Source organism: Adiantum capillus-veneris, chromosome 9, assembly GCF_014529385.1.
Source record: "Adiantum capillus-veneris isolate H3 chromosome 9, ASM1452938v2, whole genome shotgun sequence".
Classification (NCBI taxonomy): Eukaryota; Viridiplantae; Streptophyta; class Polypodiopsida; order Polypodiales; family Pteridaceae; genus Adiantum; species Adiantum capillus-veneris.
In genome coordinates this window covers 37,819,366-37,834,665 of record NC_140939.1, presented here as the reverse complement: position 1 = coordinate 37,834,665, position 15,300 = coordinate 37,819,366, and the positions used below count along the sequence as shown (strand labels likewise).

At 43.7% G+C, this 15,300-nt stretch overlaps 1 protein-coding gene across 4 annotated transcripts in view; it reads right to left on the bottom strand.

The window, feature by feature from the left end:
* Positions 1–15,300, bottom strand: part of LOC147450362 (26S proteasome regulatory subunit) — a 126,709-nt gene that overhangs the window by 69,170 nt on the left and 42,239 nt on the right. For all 4 annotated transcript variants that reach the window (XM_086519606.1, XM_086519603.1, XM_086519604.1 and 1 more), the window contains exon 2: positions 10,890–10,950. In XM_086519606.1, the coding sequence (XP_086375732.1) occupies positions 10,890–10,950 (61 nt within the window). The remainder of the gene's footprint in view (positions 1–10,889; positions 10,951–15,300) is intronic.

Genomic DNA, 15,300 nt, shown 5'->3' with positions numbered 1-15,300 from the left:
GCGACAAAGATGATGATCAATCTTCCAAAGGACCCGAAATTTGCCAAATTTTTACTCAAACATCCTTCGACGAAGTGCACTGTCAGTGGCGTTAGGCCACAGAACCACCCGTCAAACCGGCACTCAAGAAACCTCCTACTCCGAGGATGTTTATAGAGCAAGAATTGGAAGAGGTGGTTGATACACGGATTATCCAGCTTTTTGATGCAAACAAAAAGCAGAAGAAAGGAATTGACTTCCCGAGTTATTTGGCTCATCAATCTACTTTTGCCTCGGCACGAAAGCAGAAGAAGCATGTGCGATTTGAAGGAGTATCCAAATCTTCTTCCTCTTCTTCTTCTTCTGACGGTTGTTCTAGCTCTTCTGACTCGAACGAAGAAGACAGGAAAGGGAAAAAGCGAAACAAAAAGCAAAGCTTCGGAAAGGGCAAGAAAAAGGCAAAGAAGCCTAAGTTTCGCCCAATTTCTGACAGTTCTTGTTGCTAATTGGACTATTTTCTTATTTTTAATGATTAATCTCTTTTTTAGGATATTTTGTTATGTGCACTAAGAACTGTTAAAAGATTGTAGCTACAGGAACTGCCATCAAGAACGGACAACTCTGATGTGTCATTTGATGGGTGACGGTAAACATCGTGAAGGAGTTTCCGTAAGTTCGGTGGAAAGGGCCGGGTTACGAGTGCCCCTGATGCGTCACATGATGGGTGACGGGTGCATCAGTAAGGGGGCATCCCGTAGGCTAAGGAGGAAATCCGAACAGAGTAAGAAAATACGCGTAAGAACGCAAGCACAAGAATAAAGATGGGTTCAATGAAGCTTTTTGCGAAAAGCAGGAACAGTCGCGGGAGGACAGATGTTTTCCCGCGAGGAGTCTGTGTCTGCATTGCATCTGTGTCGTGTCCTCCACCCGGGAACGCCTGGAATGTGTCCGTGTAGCATTATTTTCACTAACTGAGTGAGTTTTTAAAGTTTGAACAGGTTCACACTTTCTTTTATAAAGTAGCCGGTCACTTTTAAGTGACCAACCCTTTTATTAATAAAATAAAGCAAGCAAGGCTCTCAAAAAACCAACGCTAAAAACCTACGCATGGGCTGAATCTGCGATCTCTCTCTCTCTCCTCTCTCTAAAAAGCACCAGCATCAGCGATCTTTCTCTCTGCTCTCTCTAGGGCGCCAGGGTTCTACTTTTTCGGCTCTATTCCCACCTGGTGCCAGGCCCTATAAAAGGGCAGCCAGCGTTCCAGTTTGGTAGACGCCGGAAACAGCAAAAGAAGCTAGCGCTGGGATTCTGGAGCAAAGGCTGGCGACGAAGACTGATCACCAGAGTTTGCGGTATTTTCTTACGCAAAAGAAACTATCTGAGAAGCAGATGAGATGGGCAAACTTTTTGTCTATGTTTCACTTCCAGATCCTTCACACGGCTGGGAGTAAGAATGTAGTCGCAGACGCATTGTCTAGGCGGCCAAGGGTGAACGCTATCACTTCGGTGTATCACCAAGAATTAGAAGCCCTACCGGATTTATATCCGAATGATCCAAACTTCTCCACCATTTGGGGAAAGCTACATCGTGGAGAGAATGAGTTTCCCTATTCCATTCGGGACGGTTATCTCTACCACCATCAGGCCATATGTGTGGCGGAACCATTAAGAAAGAAGATCATGGATGAAGCACACGCTTCGCCTTATGCGGGTCATCGGGGTATTCTCCCTACGACCTTAGCAATGGAAAGATATTTCTTTTGGCCTAGCCTTAAAGCAGACATTGATAAGTATGTCAGGGAATGCTTGGTTTGCCAAAAAGTGAAGTATGATCGGCATAAGACGCCTGGGTTGCTACAACCTTTGCCTGTGCCTAATGAACCTTGGGAAAGTATTGCCATGGACTTCGTCATGGACCTCCCTAGAACTCAGACTGGAAATGACGTGATCTGGACCATTGTGGACAGGTTTAGCAAGCAAGCACACTTCATACCAGTCAAGAAAACGATCAAAGCAGATCATATGGCTAGGGTCTTTCTAGCACAGATCTTTAAGCATCATGGAATGCCTAAGTCTATTGTGAGTGATCGAGATCCTCGCATGGAAGGAAATTTTTTGCGTGCCTTGATGGATAATCTTGGTACAAAGCTGAATTTTTCATCTGCCTACCATCCTCAAACGGACGGGCAAAGTGAGATAGCCAATTCCACAGTATTGGATATGTTAAAAGCTTATGTGTCAGACCGGCAATCTGACTGGGAGAAATATTTGCCTCTTGTCGAGTATGCGTATAACAATACCATACACTCATCGATGGGGAAAGCACCTTTTGAGATTCTCTATGGTAAGCCTTTGCTTCCACCCATTCTTTTAACTAAGGATAAGATCTTTGCAGTGGATGAATTTGTCCGGGACTTGGACACAGCCTACGGGCAAGTTAGGAGAGCTATTCTACGCTCTCAGGAAAAGCATAAGAAAGTTGCAGACAAGCACAGAAGGAATCTAAACTTAACAGTCGGACAGTTAGTCTTACTCAAGTTTGAGAAGGCAAGACTTGAGAAACAAGCGTATCATAAGGGGAAGGTGCTAAAACTTTCTACCCGCTACTATGGGCCATTTAAGATCACTGAGCGAGTGAATAATGTCACTTTCCGATTAGAGCTACCGCCTAATTGGAAGATCCATAATGCTTTGCATGTCAGTTTACTCCGGCCGTATGTGGGACCGCCTCCAAGCTAGCCTAGTGCTGAGGAACCTCCTGAGGTTGAGGAAACAGAAGAAATACTCCAACCGGAGCAGACAGTAAGTCATCAGGAGCGGTCTCTCAAATCCGGAAAGATAACACGGAAGTATTTGGTTAAGTTTAAGAACTATTCGAATCTAGATGCTCAGTGGATGACGCAGGAGGAATTAGCAACTTATCTCGAGATACTGGAGGTATATGTCCAAGCACTACAATTGAGGTCAACTGTTTAGAAGCCAGAGGGATATTGCTAATTGGACTATTTTTTTATTTTTAATGATTAATCTCTTTTTTAGGATATTTTATTATGTGCACTAAGAACTGTTAAAAAATTGTAGCTACAGGAACTGCCATCAAGAACGGACAACTCTGATGTGTCATTTGATGGGTGACGGTAAACATCGCGAAGGAGTTTCCTTAAGTTCGGTGGAAAGGGCCGGGTTACGAGTGCCCCTGATGAGTCACATGATGGGTGACGGGTGCATCAGTAAGGGGGCATCTCGTAGGCTAAGGAGGAAATCCGAACAGAGTAAGAAAATACGCGTAAGAACGCAAGCACAAGAATAAAGATGGATTCAATGAAGCTTTGTGCGAAAAGCAGGAACAGTCGTGCGAGGACAAATGTTTTCCCGCGAGGAGTCTGTGTCTGCATTGCATCTGTGTCGTGTCCTCCACCCGGGAACGCCTGGAATGTGTCCGTGTAGCATTATTTTCACTAACTGAGTGAGTTTTTAAAGTTTGAACAGGTTCACACTTTATTTTATAAAGTAGCCGGTCACTTTTAAGTGACCAACCCTTTTATTAATAAAATAAAGCAAGCAAGGCTCTCAAAAAACCAGCGCTAAAAACCTACGCATGGGCTGAATCTGCGATCTCTCTCTCTCTCCTCTCTCTAAAAAGCACCAGCATCAGCGATCTTTCTCTCTCCTCTCTCTAGGGCGCCAGGGTTCTTCTTTTTCGGCTCTATTCCCACCGGGTGCCAGGCCCTATAAAGGCAGCCAGCGTTCCAGTTTGGTAGACGCCGGCAGCAGCAGAAGAAGCTAGTGGGATTCTGGAGCAAAGGCTGGCGACGAAAACTGCAAGTGTTCGTGTGACGACCGAGTACGGAGGTCGCTTTTCCGAGCAAGGAGCGACAGGTATAAGGTGTTGATATGCATTGAGAATTATTGCTTTGTGTGGTTTGTTTTGCAGGAATCTCCCGTCTTACGGGAAGGCCCTTCACGGGAAGTACGGCTTCACGCCTAAGTCCCTTACGGGAAAGTATGGCTACGCGCCTAAGTCCCTTACGGGAAGGAACGGCCTTGTGCCCAAGCCCTTTTACGGGAAAGCACGACCTTCGGGTCTAAGATTACAAAACGGAGGGGTTTTCTCGGGTTCTCGTGCTTGTATAAGAATTCTCCCTGAATAAAAGAATACTCTTAACGGGGGGGGGGGGGGGGGGGGGGGGACCAGCCCATCTTCTGGTCCCCAATACTGTGTCGATCTTCTCCCTTCTCTCCCTTTTGCAAAGCATTTTATTTTTCAGATTTCTAAGTGCTCGTGTACGCTCCTGTTTTGTGACAGTTCTACAGAGGACTCGTCTTCAGATAGTTCAGACTGCGATGATCACAGATTTTATGCTAAGAAGAAGAATTTCTATAAAGCCAACCACTATGACTTTCTGGAGGATAAAAGCAAGAAAGTTCGAGAATTTAAAGAAGGTGGACAATCCATTAAATTTGACACTTTTTCAGGATTCCGAGATGCTTTGAGGGCTTTGGCCTTCATACAGCAGTTTGATATAGCTTTCTTTGGAGGGCATTACTCATAGCACTCCAAGATTCGGAGGGCTACCTCTTACTTCAAGGGAAATGCTTGAACTTGGTAGTCCACTCTTCTATTGAACAAGAAAGCACTAGTTAAATGACTGAAATTTAAAAGGCTTTTTATTTCTTCTTGGTTGACTCAGGAGTACGAACGCGACACATAAACTGCTTGGAACCATCTCCGGATGACTGATTGCTTTTCTGAGGGCTTGCCAGGCCAGTTGCCACCAACTCGTCCTAAAGATCATACCATTGATCTGATACCTGGAAGCACACCACCGAACCGGCCACCTTGCCGTTTGAGCCGAGCCCAGAATGAAGAAATTATGAACCAAGTGAAAGACCTCTTGGAAAAGGGTCTTATCCAGCCGAGTACTTCACCTTACTGCTCTCCGGTGTTGTTGGTTTTGAAAAAAGACGGATCTTGGAGAATGTGCATTGACTATAGAGCTCTCAACAAAATCACCATCAAGAACAGATTTTCGATTCCTAGGATCGATGATATTCTAGACCAACTACAGGGATCCTCTTGTTTCAGCAGGATCGATTTGAAGAGCGGATATCATCACATCCGAATCGCGCCGGGAGATGTCTACAAGACAGCTTCTTGGACGACCTTCGGTTTATTTGAGTTTTTGGTGATGCCTTTTGGGCTTACCAATGCTCCAGCGACCTTTAATCGACTGATGGACAGGATTTTCAGAGAGTACAGATCTTTTGTTGGCACTTTCTTTGATGACATTATTGTCTTCTCCAAGGATGAGGCAGAACATAGAGAACGTCTGCTACAGGTCTTTCAGGCATTGCGGGATCACAAGTTGGTGATCAATGCAAAGAAGAGTGAATTTTTCCTACCAGAGATACACTTTTTCGGACACATCGTCTCAACAACAGGAGGACCCGGCCAAGATAGAGACTATCCGTGATTGGCCTGATTTGAAGAATGTCCATGAAGTTAGAAGCTTCTTGGGCTTATGTTCTTACTACCGGCGATTCATTAGAAAGTTTGTAGAGGTTGCTTCCCCTTTGCATATGTTGACTCAGAAAGGAGTCCCTTTCTCATGGGGATCCACAGAGGTGACAGCCTTTCAGACATTGAAAGAAAAATTGACTACAGGACCAGTTTTGACTTTGCCGGATTTGCAGAAGTCATTTAAAGTATATTGTGATGCTTGTGGTCGTAGTCTGGGTGCGGTCTTAATGCAAGAAGGCCATGTCATTGCCTACGAGAGCCGATTGTTCTCAAGGCCGGAATTGACAGCACAAATATATGAGGAGATGCTTTTTACGGTTATACATGCTCTTCCTTAGTAGCGACATTACCTATGCGAAGCCGATTTTACGTCTTCACAGATCACCAGAGTTTACGCTGCTAATTGTCACAGACGCAGCTATCGGAAAAGCAAATGCGGTGGGCGAACATCTTGTCACAGTTTCACTTCCAGATTGTCCATGTGTAGGGACAGAAGAACTTGGTGGCAGATGCTTTGTATTGGAAGCCGTTGGGTCTAGCTATCTCCGCGATACATTATAGGAGCTACGAGGATATGGTCGATCAGTATGCCATAGATACAGATTTTGCAGATATTTTCACTTGGATACGGAATGGGGAGGTAGTAGCGGGATATTAGATTCGGGATGGCTACTTGATGAAGAAAACGATGTTGTGCGTTACACAACCGTTGAGGGAAAAGGTTTTGACCGAATGCCACTGTCCACCATTTACGGGTCACCGCAGCATTGCTACCACCTTGAAAGGTGTCAAGAGATACTTCTTTTGGCTGAGACTAAAGAAGGACGTAGACGATTTTGTACGCAGTTGCTTGGTATGCCAGAAGGTCAAGTTTGACGGGCATAAAGCACAGGGATTGTTACAGCCTTTACCCATACCCACCCGACCCTGGGAAAGTATTGCAATGGATTTCATTTTTGATCTCCCGAGAGCACAGAGTGGGCACGATGGTATCTAAACTGTTATTGACAGATTTAGCAAACAAGCTCATTTCATTCCAGTGAAGAAGATAGTCAAGCCGGATCACTTAGCAAGACTGTTCATTGCCCAGATCTTTAGATTACATGGCATGCCTGAGACAATTGTCTCCGACAAAGACCCCACATTCACGAGTTTGTTTTGGAAGGCTATTTGAGAGAACATTGGCACGTGGTTGCAGTTCTCGTCATCTTTCCACCCGCAGACAGATCGGCAATCGGAGATTGCAAATTCAGTCGTACTGGATTTATTGAAGTCTTACATCTCGGATTAGAAGACTCGTTGGGAAAAGTATTTGCCCTTGGTGGAATTTGCCTACAATAACACGATACACTCTTTGGGGGAAGGCGCCATTTGAGATTATTGAAGGTGCTCCGAAGATTTCACCCTTCTTAAGCACGAAAGATAAGATTTTTGAAGGCGACGAGTACACGAGGGACTTGGACAAAGCTTTTGCCAAGGTCCGAGAGGCTTTAGAGAAATCTCAAGAAAGACACAAAAAGGCAGCAGATCCACTCGTCGCGATTGGAAATTGAAGGAGAACGATTGGGTGCTCTTATGTTCTGAGAAGGCACACCTAAGAAAGAAAAAGGGAAAGGAGCGGCTTTTTCCAAAGCTTAGCATGAGATACTATAGACCTTTCCAGATTTCCAAAAAGATAAATGATGTCTCCTTTAGATTGAAGTTGCCCGATACTTGGAGGTTTCACAATGCTTTTCATGTGAGTCTCCTGAAGCCTTTTAAAGGCGATGTGCCCGATGATAAGGAGCCAGATGAACAACCCGAAGTGGAGGAAAACGAGGAGATACTCGTTTCCATAACAGATTTTGGCACATAAAGATAGAAAGGTAAAAGGTAAAATCATAAGGCGGTTCTTGGTTAAATTCAAGAACTATCCCACATTGAATGCGAAGTGGATGGAAAAGGAGGACCTGGCAGATACTCCTCAGATTGTGAATCTTTACCTTGAAGCATTTGGTTTAGCATAGTCTATTCCAAATTGAACCCTGAACTCAGCTTGGGCAGAATTTGGTGTAGCGGGTATGCACAAGAAAGGACTCCTTTGTCAACAGATTGCCCCGATTTTTGATACTAAAGTCACTGATGTCTCTTTTGAGTTTTAGGGATACTGTGGACTGACGGTAGCAAGGCAACAAAACTAAAGTGTACTCGGCGCCCATTCTCTCTCTCTCTCTCTCTCTCTCTCTCTCTCTCTCTCTCTCTCTCTCTCTCTCTCTCTCTCTCTCTCTCTCTCTCTCTCTCTGCCTCCCTCACAAAATCTCATGATGTTGAGGTAAGTCACAATGTGGGCAAGAGGCCATTGCTTTGACTGTAGGAATATTGAAACGCAGTGCAATGAGAGCCATCGACAGTTGTATGACTTTATGAACTGGAATTCCCAATAATATGATACTCATTTGTTCTTGACTTGTCTAAGTGCAGGAACTGATAGACGAAATGACTGCAGCATTTCGGTCTGAAAGATCTCAATAGACATGATTGCAATAAGGATTACTTAATCGGGCATCTATGAGGTCCCAAGTGGATCTAGATGCAATTGTTAAATATGTTGCTGATTAATCATGGTCTGAGATCCGAATGAATTTTTGAATGTGATTTGTCATGTGATGTCAATTGATGTCCTATGATGTGACTGTCGATTGGTACATGTGCTAGATGTGTTTTCTTAGTGCGTCGATACTAACAGTCAGTCTCTTCTAAGACAGTTTATGGCCTCTGTCTGATTTGCAGGCGTAATCGAGGGCGATTACAATGCTTCCAAGAGGGGGGTATGTCACAAACCGGTGACATGGCATAGCCCTAGACATCAAGTGGGTAGAAGACCGGACACACACACACAGCAGGGGACAGTCCCGTGAAATGCGGGTACTGGCTAACGTGGTAGGTTCCGTGATTTGCGGCGGAAAATCCGTTGACAAGGCTGACGCGGCTGGCTGTACGGATCCCGCTTTTCACGCTGCAGACAGTACGGAATTCCAACTTTGCTTTTTTTGCGCAAGGAATTCTACGCAAGCCATAATTTGGAAAGCTTTTGGGCTTTGCTTTATTTTAAGCCTGTTTTTAAAAACTGAAAGCTTTTGGGGCTCTGATTTTGGCATCCCTTGTAATGAATGAATAAGTGGTTTGGGCTCCCACTTCTCGGAGCATCTGGACGTAGAGTCTGAGAGTGAGACCCTTCCCACTCCCTCGTACTTTGAGCACAGATTAATACAAAAAGAATACCGAAAGGGGCTCCAGATTTTGGGGCCAATATCTCTAGGCACGGAGCTCCGCCGGGCCGTGTCGAATCAATTGTGAACTGTGAACTGTTTTAAAAGTGAATCTCTGCTGTGTCGCGGTAGAATCTTGACTTGAGGTGTCCATGTCTGTTACAGAACTACGTTAGAATTGGTGGCTTGCCAGAAGATTGGTCTCTCGTTCAAAAACATTAGTGAGCCAACTTATATTGATGTTAAAGGGAAGCAAACTAAAGTTTGCTATCATGACCTACATGAGAAGATCAAGTTAATGAAGCAGACAGATCACTACAAGAATCATTAGTATGGATTTCGGATGAGCTCAAACCCCTCCAACTTAAGAGCAGGGCCAAAGAGTTGCCTAAGTCATAGACGCAAGGAAACAAGGAAAGTGGGCAGTCTACAAAGGAGGAAAAGCTGTGATCCGAGATTTCAAGAGTACGCTTGTCTCAAAGACATGCACTTAGGCCTTTCACACATGTAGACACATTTATGCACATGGTGATTGTGCCAACCTTTGCATATGAACCTATCAATCACAAAAAGATCACATATGTTGTCTTTCCGATTGAAAGATAATTGGACGCGTGTTCTTGTGTTTACAGAACCATGATTGATTAGACATACCTCTCTCCCTAAGTGGGGAAGTATGAATGGCCATTGACATGCTTGAAAAGCATGAAGGACTATATCCTCTTACCTTATTGGAAGAGAGAGAGAGATGGATTCAAGTGTGGAACGGATGGAATCTACATTAGGCACACACAATAAAACATGCATGATGAGTTGCATCGAGTGTTGTTTTGAAAATGTTTGAGCAATAGGTATTCTACTCGAAAGCAACTTTCATTTAACTCCCATGTTGATGTTTTTTTTATCAGCTTTTCGCCAATTCTAGAATGTTCTAGAAGCTTCTCGTCAAGGGCTAGAAGAATCTAAAAGGAGTATTCCAAAAGAAAGACAAGTATCAAGACACTTGTTACATCTGTAAGAACACTTGTCAAAGACAAAAGACAATTCACTTTTCTTCTTTTTACGAAAGGTAAGACACTCGTGCCAAGACACTTGAGACATGTAAGGACACCGTCAAAGATAATTTATTTTTTTAGACAAGTGGCAAGACACTTGTGATAATGCTACACATAACCTCCTTATTCAAGAGGCAAGTTCATCCATAAAAACAGCCCCTTTTCCCTCATTTTGGAGATCACCTCATTGCTGAAATTACTCTCTAATTAAGCCCAACCAGCCTCTACAATACCATCACTATTGCCCTCTACATGCTACCTCTCTCTCTCTCGATCAAGCTTATGTGAAGGAAGGCGTTGGAGGAGGTGCTACCGAACTGATCGTATGAAGCATGAGGAAGTCAATCCACTTGATATGGAAGAGAAGACAACTGGTTGTGTGACCCAGGGGAAACCAGCAAGATTGTTTTCTTACTTGTTTGACGATGATTCCATGCTGAATTTTCAGCCTATGCACTTGTAATTCTGGAGGAATAAACATACTCCAAGCCATTCTGGGTCAATGTTGTGTCACTCTCAATATTCTCTCTCTATCTCTCTGATTTGTCTCTCTCATCTTTCAAGTTATCCATATCTCTGCGCATCTACTATGCTATATCTCTACGCGTATATGTGCCTCTCTCTCAAGCTCTAGTCGAAGATTATTATTTATCTTTTACGCAAAGTGTTAATTGGCAGTAATAAGCATGTGGTATGTCAAGGGCATGATTTTCTACCATTGCAATATTGAGCTCTCATGAGTCATGAGAGCCTTGTAGAAATGCTTTTACACTTGCACCTTTTTTATGATGCCCAAATTGGATTGTAACCAATGACGTAACCATTTGGTCCTATAGGTCAAGATCGGCCTCCAAATAGAAAATCTCTCTCTCTCTCTCTCTCTCTCTCTCTCTCTCTCTCTCTCTCTCTCTCTCTCTCTCTCTCTCTCCCCAAATACACACACACACACACACACACACACACACACAGATACTATGTGTGTGTGTGTGTGTGTGTGTGTGTGTGTGTGTATAACACACACATGGTAAAATCACTTGTCCTTATGTAATTCAATAACTGACACCAACATAATCGATAAGGACGCACCAGACAAACGATGACGATCTCCTCGAACTTGAAAAACATCTATATCTGCTCTAGGGAACCCCTGGGTCAAAAGGAAACAAAATGTGAAAGGAGGAACTTATATGAACAGTATAGATATGCTTTATTGACTTGAAAAACTTTTGGCATGAAAACAAAGACGAGTCACTGACAATTACAAATGCAAACTTATACATCAAAATCATAGACTAAAAAGTAAGGAACTAAAAATCATTAGCCACGATAATGAAGGTAGGCATTAAAGTATTCCAAACTAGAAAGTGAGGTGCTTTAAACCATACAATCAACAGATTTAGAATTTTTGGGACGTAGAAAGAACTGTGAAGAGCACGATGTTTTCAGTTTTCTCTACTCCTGATTGTTAGGGCGAGGTAAAATAGATGTTTCAAATGATTGTAGTATACGATTGATAGATCTTAAGTTGCACACCGCAATTAGCATTTGATGATTGTTATCAAAAATCCAGTATAGATTAGGATGAGTGTGAGTGCATGCTTTGTGTTAAGTTCACTCTATTGTGGGGATGGCCATTGGATTGTCTGCATAGAGTTAGTCTCTACTTATCTTTTGCAATGTTGGCTTTGCATGTGTGGTAGAGGGCGATTACTCTTCTTTTACACTGAGTGGGGGGAGGGGGTTACAAAATGGTGACGTGGTAGTGGATCACCATATGCACCCAAACCAAGACCAGCTAAGGGGCCGAGAAGAATGCGCAAAGATGTTGACGTAGCATCCAACAAGCCCGAAAATCGCAGCGCCATTTGCGACAAATTACAGCCATCCATACTACTACATGACAGGGTGGTTGCCGACATGGCAAATCCCTATACATGCTTTGGGCACTGGTTTACAAATAGCAGATGTTTAAAGTGCTAGTGGACACTGTTGTAAAACCAAGTCGCTTTTAGTCGTTTTGGGGCTTTCGGAGCCAAGTGCCTCTAAAGAAGAGGCCATGGTGCCATCAGAGCACACAGATCAAGTGAGTGGGCCCACAAAGAGCAGTAGTAACCGCGGCAATTTGCAAGAAAAAGCAAGGCGTCCCCCTATTTCTGGGGGCTACCCTTTGTTATAAATGCATTCCCCCTTGGCTCCGTTGTAGAAGGCGCCTCTGCTGCTCTAAAGCTGTTGTTGAATTAGCCCTGACGATGATGTTCTGGGGTGTCCATATGGGTGCCCCAAGTTTACCGGATGTTGCCATGATTGAGTATTAAGTAGAAGGTTTCCTCGCAAACAACACTTCTAGGATCATTTTCATTACATAAGTTGCTGTTTTTCTCTATTTTCAGCCCATTGACGTTGTAGATAGGGCTGATCTACGAGAGGGATCCCGAGAACACGCCTTCCCAATGTGAAGGATCGAAGGAAAAGGACCTCTCTTCAGAGTTCTCTTCCAAGAAGTCGCTTGCCAAGAAGGTAGGATATGTACAACATACAGATCCATTCATACCATACGGTCATACAGGTACGTGGACTGGTATGTATGGGTACATTACAAGAAATATATTATAAAATCATACATGTCTTTTATCATTACTTACGCTTGAAAGCTCACAAAAGCGGAATATTCTACCAACCACGAGTTATTGCATCCTCACAAAACCATGATGCTAACCAAGTAGGGAAGGCCTATAGAATAAACATATGAGACTTATAGAGATAAGAGACTTGTCTTACACAGCAGACATTTGAGACTCTTGTCATTTGACTCTTGGTGCAGTAATTTCGATTCAAGAATCGTGTTACGATTTGTGAGAACACATCCCATCACTACCTCAGGACCCCGCAGTACCCCTCAGTACCCATCAATACCCAGTAGTACCCAGCATCAATACCCATTAGCATCAGCATCTCAGCATTTATTCATTGTATCAGCATTGTGCAAGAATAAAGAAAGTACCTACACTGGCACCCTTGAGGATTTGGGACCCGACATATCGTCTCTCTCTCTCTCTCTCTCTCTCTCTCTCTCTCTCTCTCTCTCTCTCTCTCTCTCTCGTGTCTCTCTTTTCATTCAGTTCTTTCAAGTGAAGTAAAGTGTCCCTTCTGTTTGTGTGAAGTACTAGATCCGAGCTAAATCCTTAAACACTTCCATTGCACATGACAATGATTGTTTGGCTGAAGGTGTTTTCTCCAAGAGCAGGAACAGGGGAAAGCATGAGCCTCTGCTCACTCTGTGGGAACAAAGCTAGACCAGCCCAAAGGGTTTCCATACCCTGAGATTGAGAATAATCATGGCATTCACAAATCCGAGAGATGTAGACTCTCGCCTTCAAACTAATGATTACAGATGCCCCAAAAAAGGGAATTTGTGTCCAAGATAGAGGTGCAAAGGCCATCGAACTATAGGGCTCATGACTTGAGACTAGCTTTAGCTTTCCACATTTGAGAGCATAGGATCTCGAGAATTGACAACAAAGAACAGAGGTTCTGTAACAGGACGGACACCACGTGCCAACTAAAAGAACAGACTAGAACAGACATTTAGCACTTCAAAACAAGTGAACAGAAAGAGAGAGAGAGAGAGAGAGAGAGAGAGAGAGAGAGAGAGAGATCCACACGAGACGGAGTGGCAGAGTTACCCCTTGTATTTTTAGGGCACTCGGCAAGAACCTATAAGTTGGTCAGTCCTTCTTCTGTTGCTCCTGATAGGGTTTGGGCCCCTCCGCCGGAATCTGCATGTTAATAAGGACTGTCACGTGTAGGATCTCTCCATGTTGTCCACGGTGACCTCTCGGAAATCCCACGCTGGTCTGTAAGTGTAGTTTGTACGATTTTTTCCTTTCTTGGGCTTTAGTTATTTTGGCCATTTCAAACTAGGGGTGGCCACTTTATTAAAAATGGCCTCTTTAAAACCATTTGACCCCCCTTGCATAAAATATACATTAAACAGAACAATTCACACACTTAACAGATTTAGATGGGAACTTCACCTCGTATTTTCCTGCAAAACGAATAACGGAAACATTTACTTTTTAGAAATAACTTAAAATATAATAAGGCGTCCCAAAGAATTCATTAACTAATCTGTTTATGACCAAGAACGCACTCGGTGGTCTTAGAAACCCATCTTCATTTATGTGCTTGGTCATTCTGGCATGCTCTATTCTGTGTCCAGTTATTCTACACTACCCGAACAACAGGAAAATTCATAACGGTCATAAACTCCATAAATCTTGTCCCGTTTTAAAAACTATGGATCCATTAATTCATATGTGCACATTAAGTCTTAAACAACATAAAAATTCATTTTTCATTATTAGAAAATAGCAGTTCTCCTATAGACTAAGTAGTTACATACCTCTGGCTTCTATACAGTTGTCCTCAACTGTAAGGCTTCTAGATAAATACTAAGGATGTCCGGAAAAGATTGTAGATCGTTTTCAGTCATCCACTGAGCATCAAGAGGGGAGTAATTCCTAAACTTAACTAAATACTTACGATGAGTTTTTCCAGATTTCAATTGACGCTCCTGGTTCGGCAGAAAGTTCGCCAACGAAAGGTCGGAGAAGACTCATGTGAAAGGCATTATGGATTTTCCAATTCTCGGGAAGATCCAATCTAAATGCTACGTCATTAATTTGTTTTGTAATCTTAAACGGGCCGTAATATCTGTTGGAAAGTTTTACAATTTTCCCTTTCTGATTGGCCGGTTTCTTAAGTTTGGCTTTATCAAACTTGAGAAGAACAGGCTTTTGGTCACGACGATGTTTATTTGCTGCTTTCTTATGTTTCTCTTGAGATCGAAGGATAGCACGCTTCACCTGAGTGTAAGCAGTCTCTAGATCTCGAACAAATTCATCAGGTGCAAATATCTTATCCTTGGTTAGAAGGATAAAGGAGCTTTTCCTGTAGAGGAATGTACAGTGTTATTATAGGCAAATTCTACGAGAGGTAGATACTTCTCCCATTCTCGTTGGTTATCTGAGACATAGCACTTTAGAATGTCTAAGACCGTGAAATTTGAGATTTCGCTTTGTCCATCCGTCTGAGGATGATAAGTTGAAGAGAAGTTCAGCGTAGTTCCTAGGTTTGCAAAAAGGGCTCGCCAAAAAATACTGGTCATTCATGGGTCGCGATCACTAACAATCGTTTTGGGCATACCATGATGCTTAAAAATCTGGGCCAGAAAGAGTGAACCTTGTTAAACTCGCTGCTGCTCTCGCCTCGCTCCTGCTCCTCCCTCGCCATCGCCTATCCCTCCCCTGCCCTGCAGCTCGCGTTGCTCCCACCTCCCCCCTGCCCTTCGCCTACGCTGCCCCCGAACCCGCGCGCTGCCGCCCTCAGTCCCTGCCTGCCTGCCTGCCCGCCCGCCTGCCCGCTCCCGCATTGCCTTCCTGACCCACTCCCGCACTGACTGCCCGCCCGCCCGCCTGCACTGCCAGCCCGTCGCTGT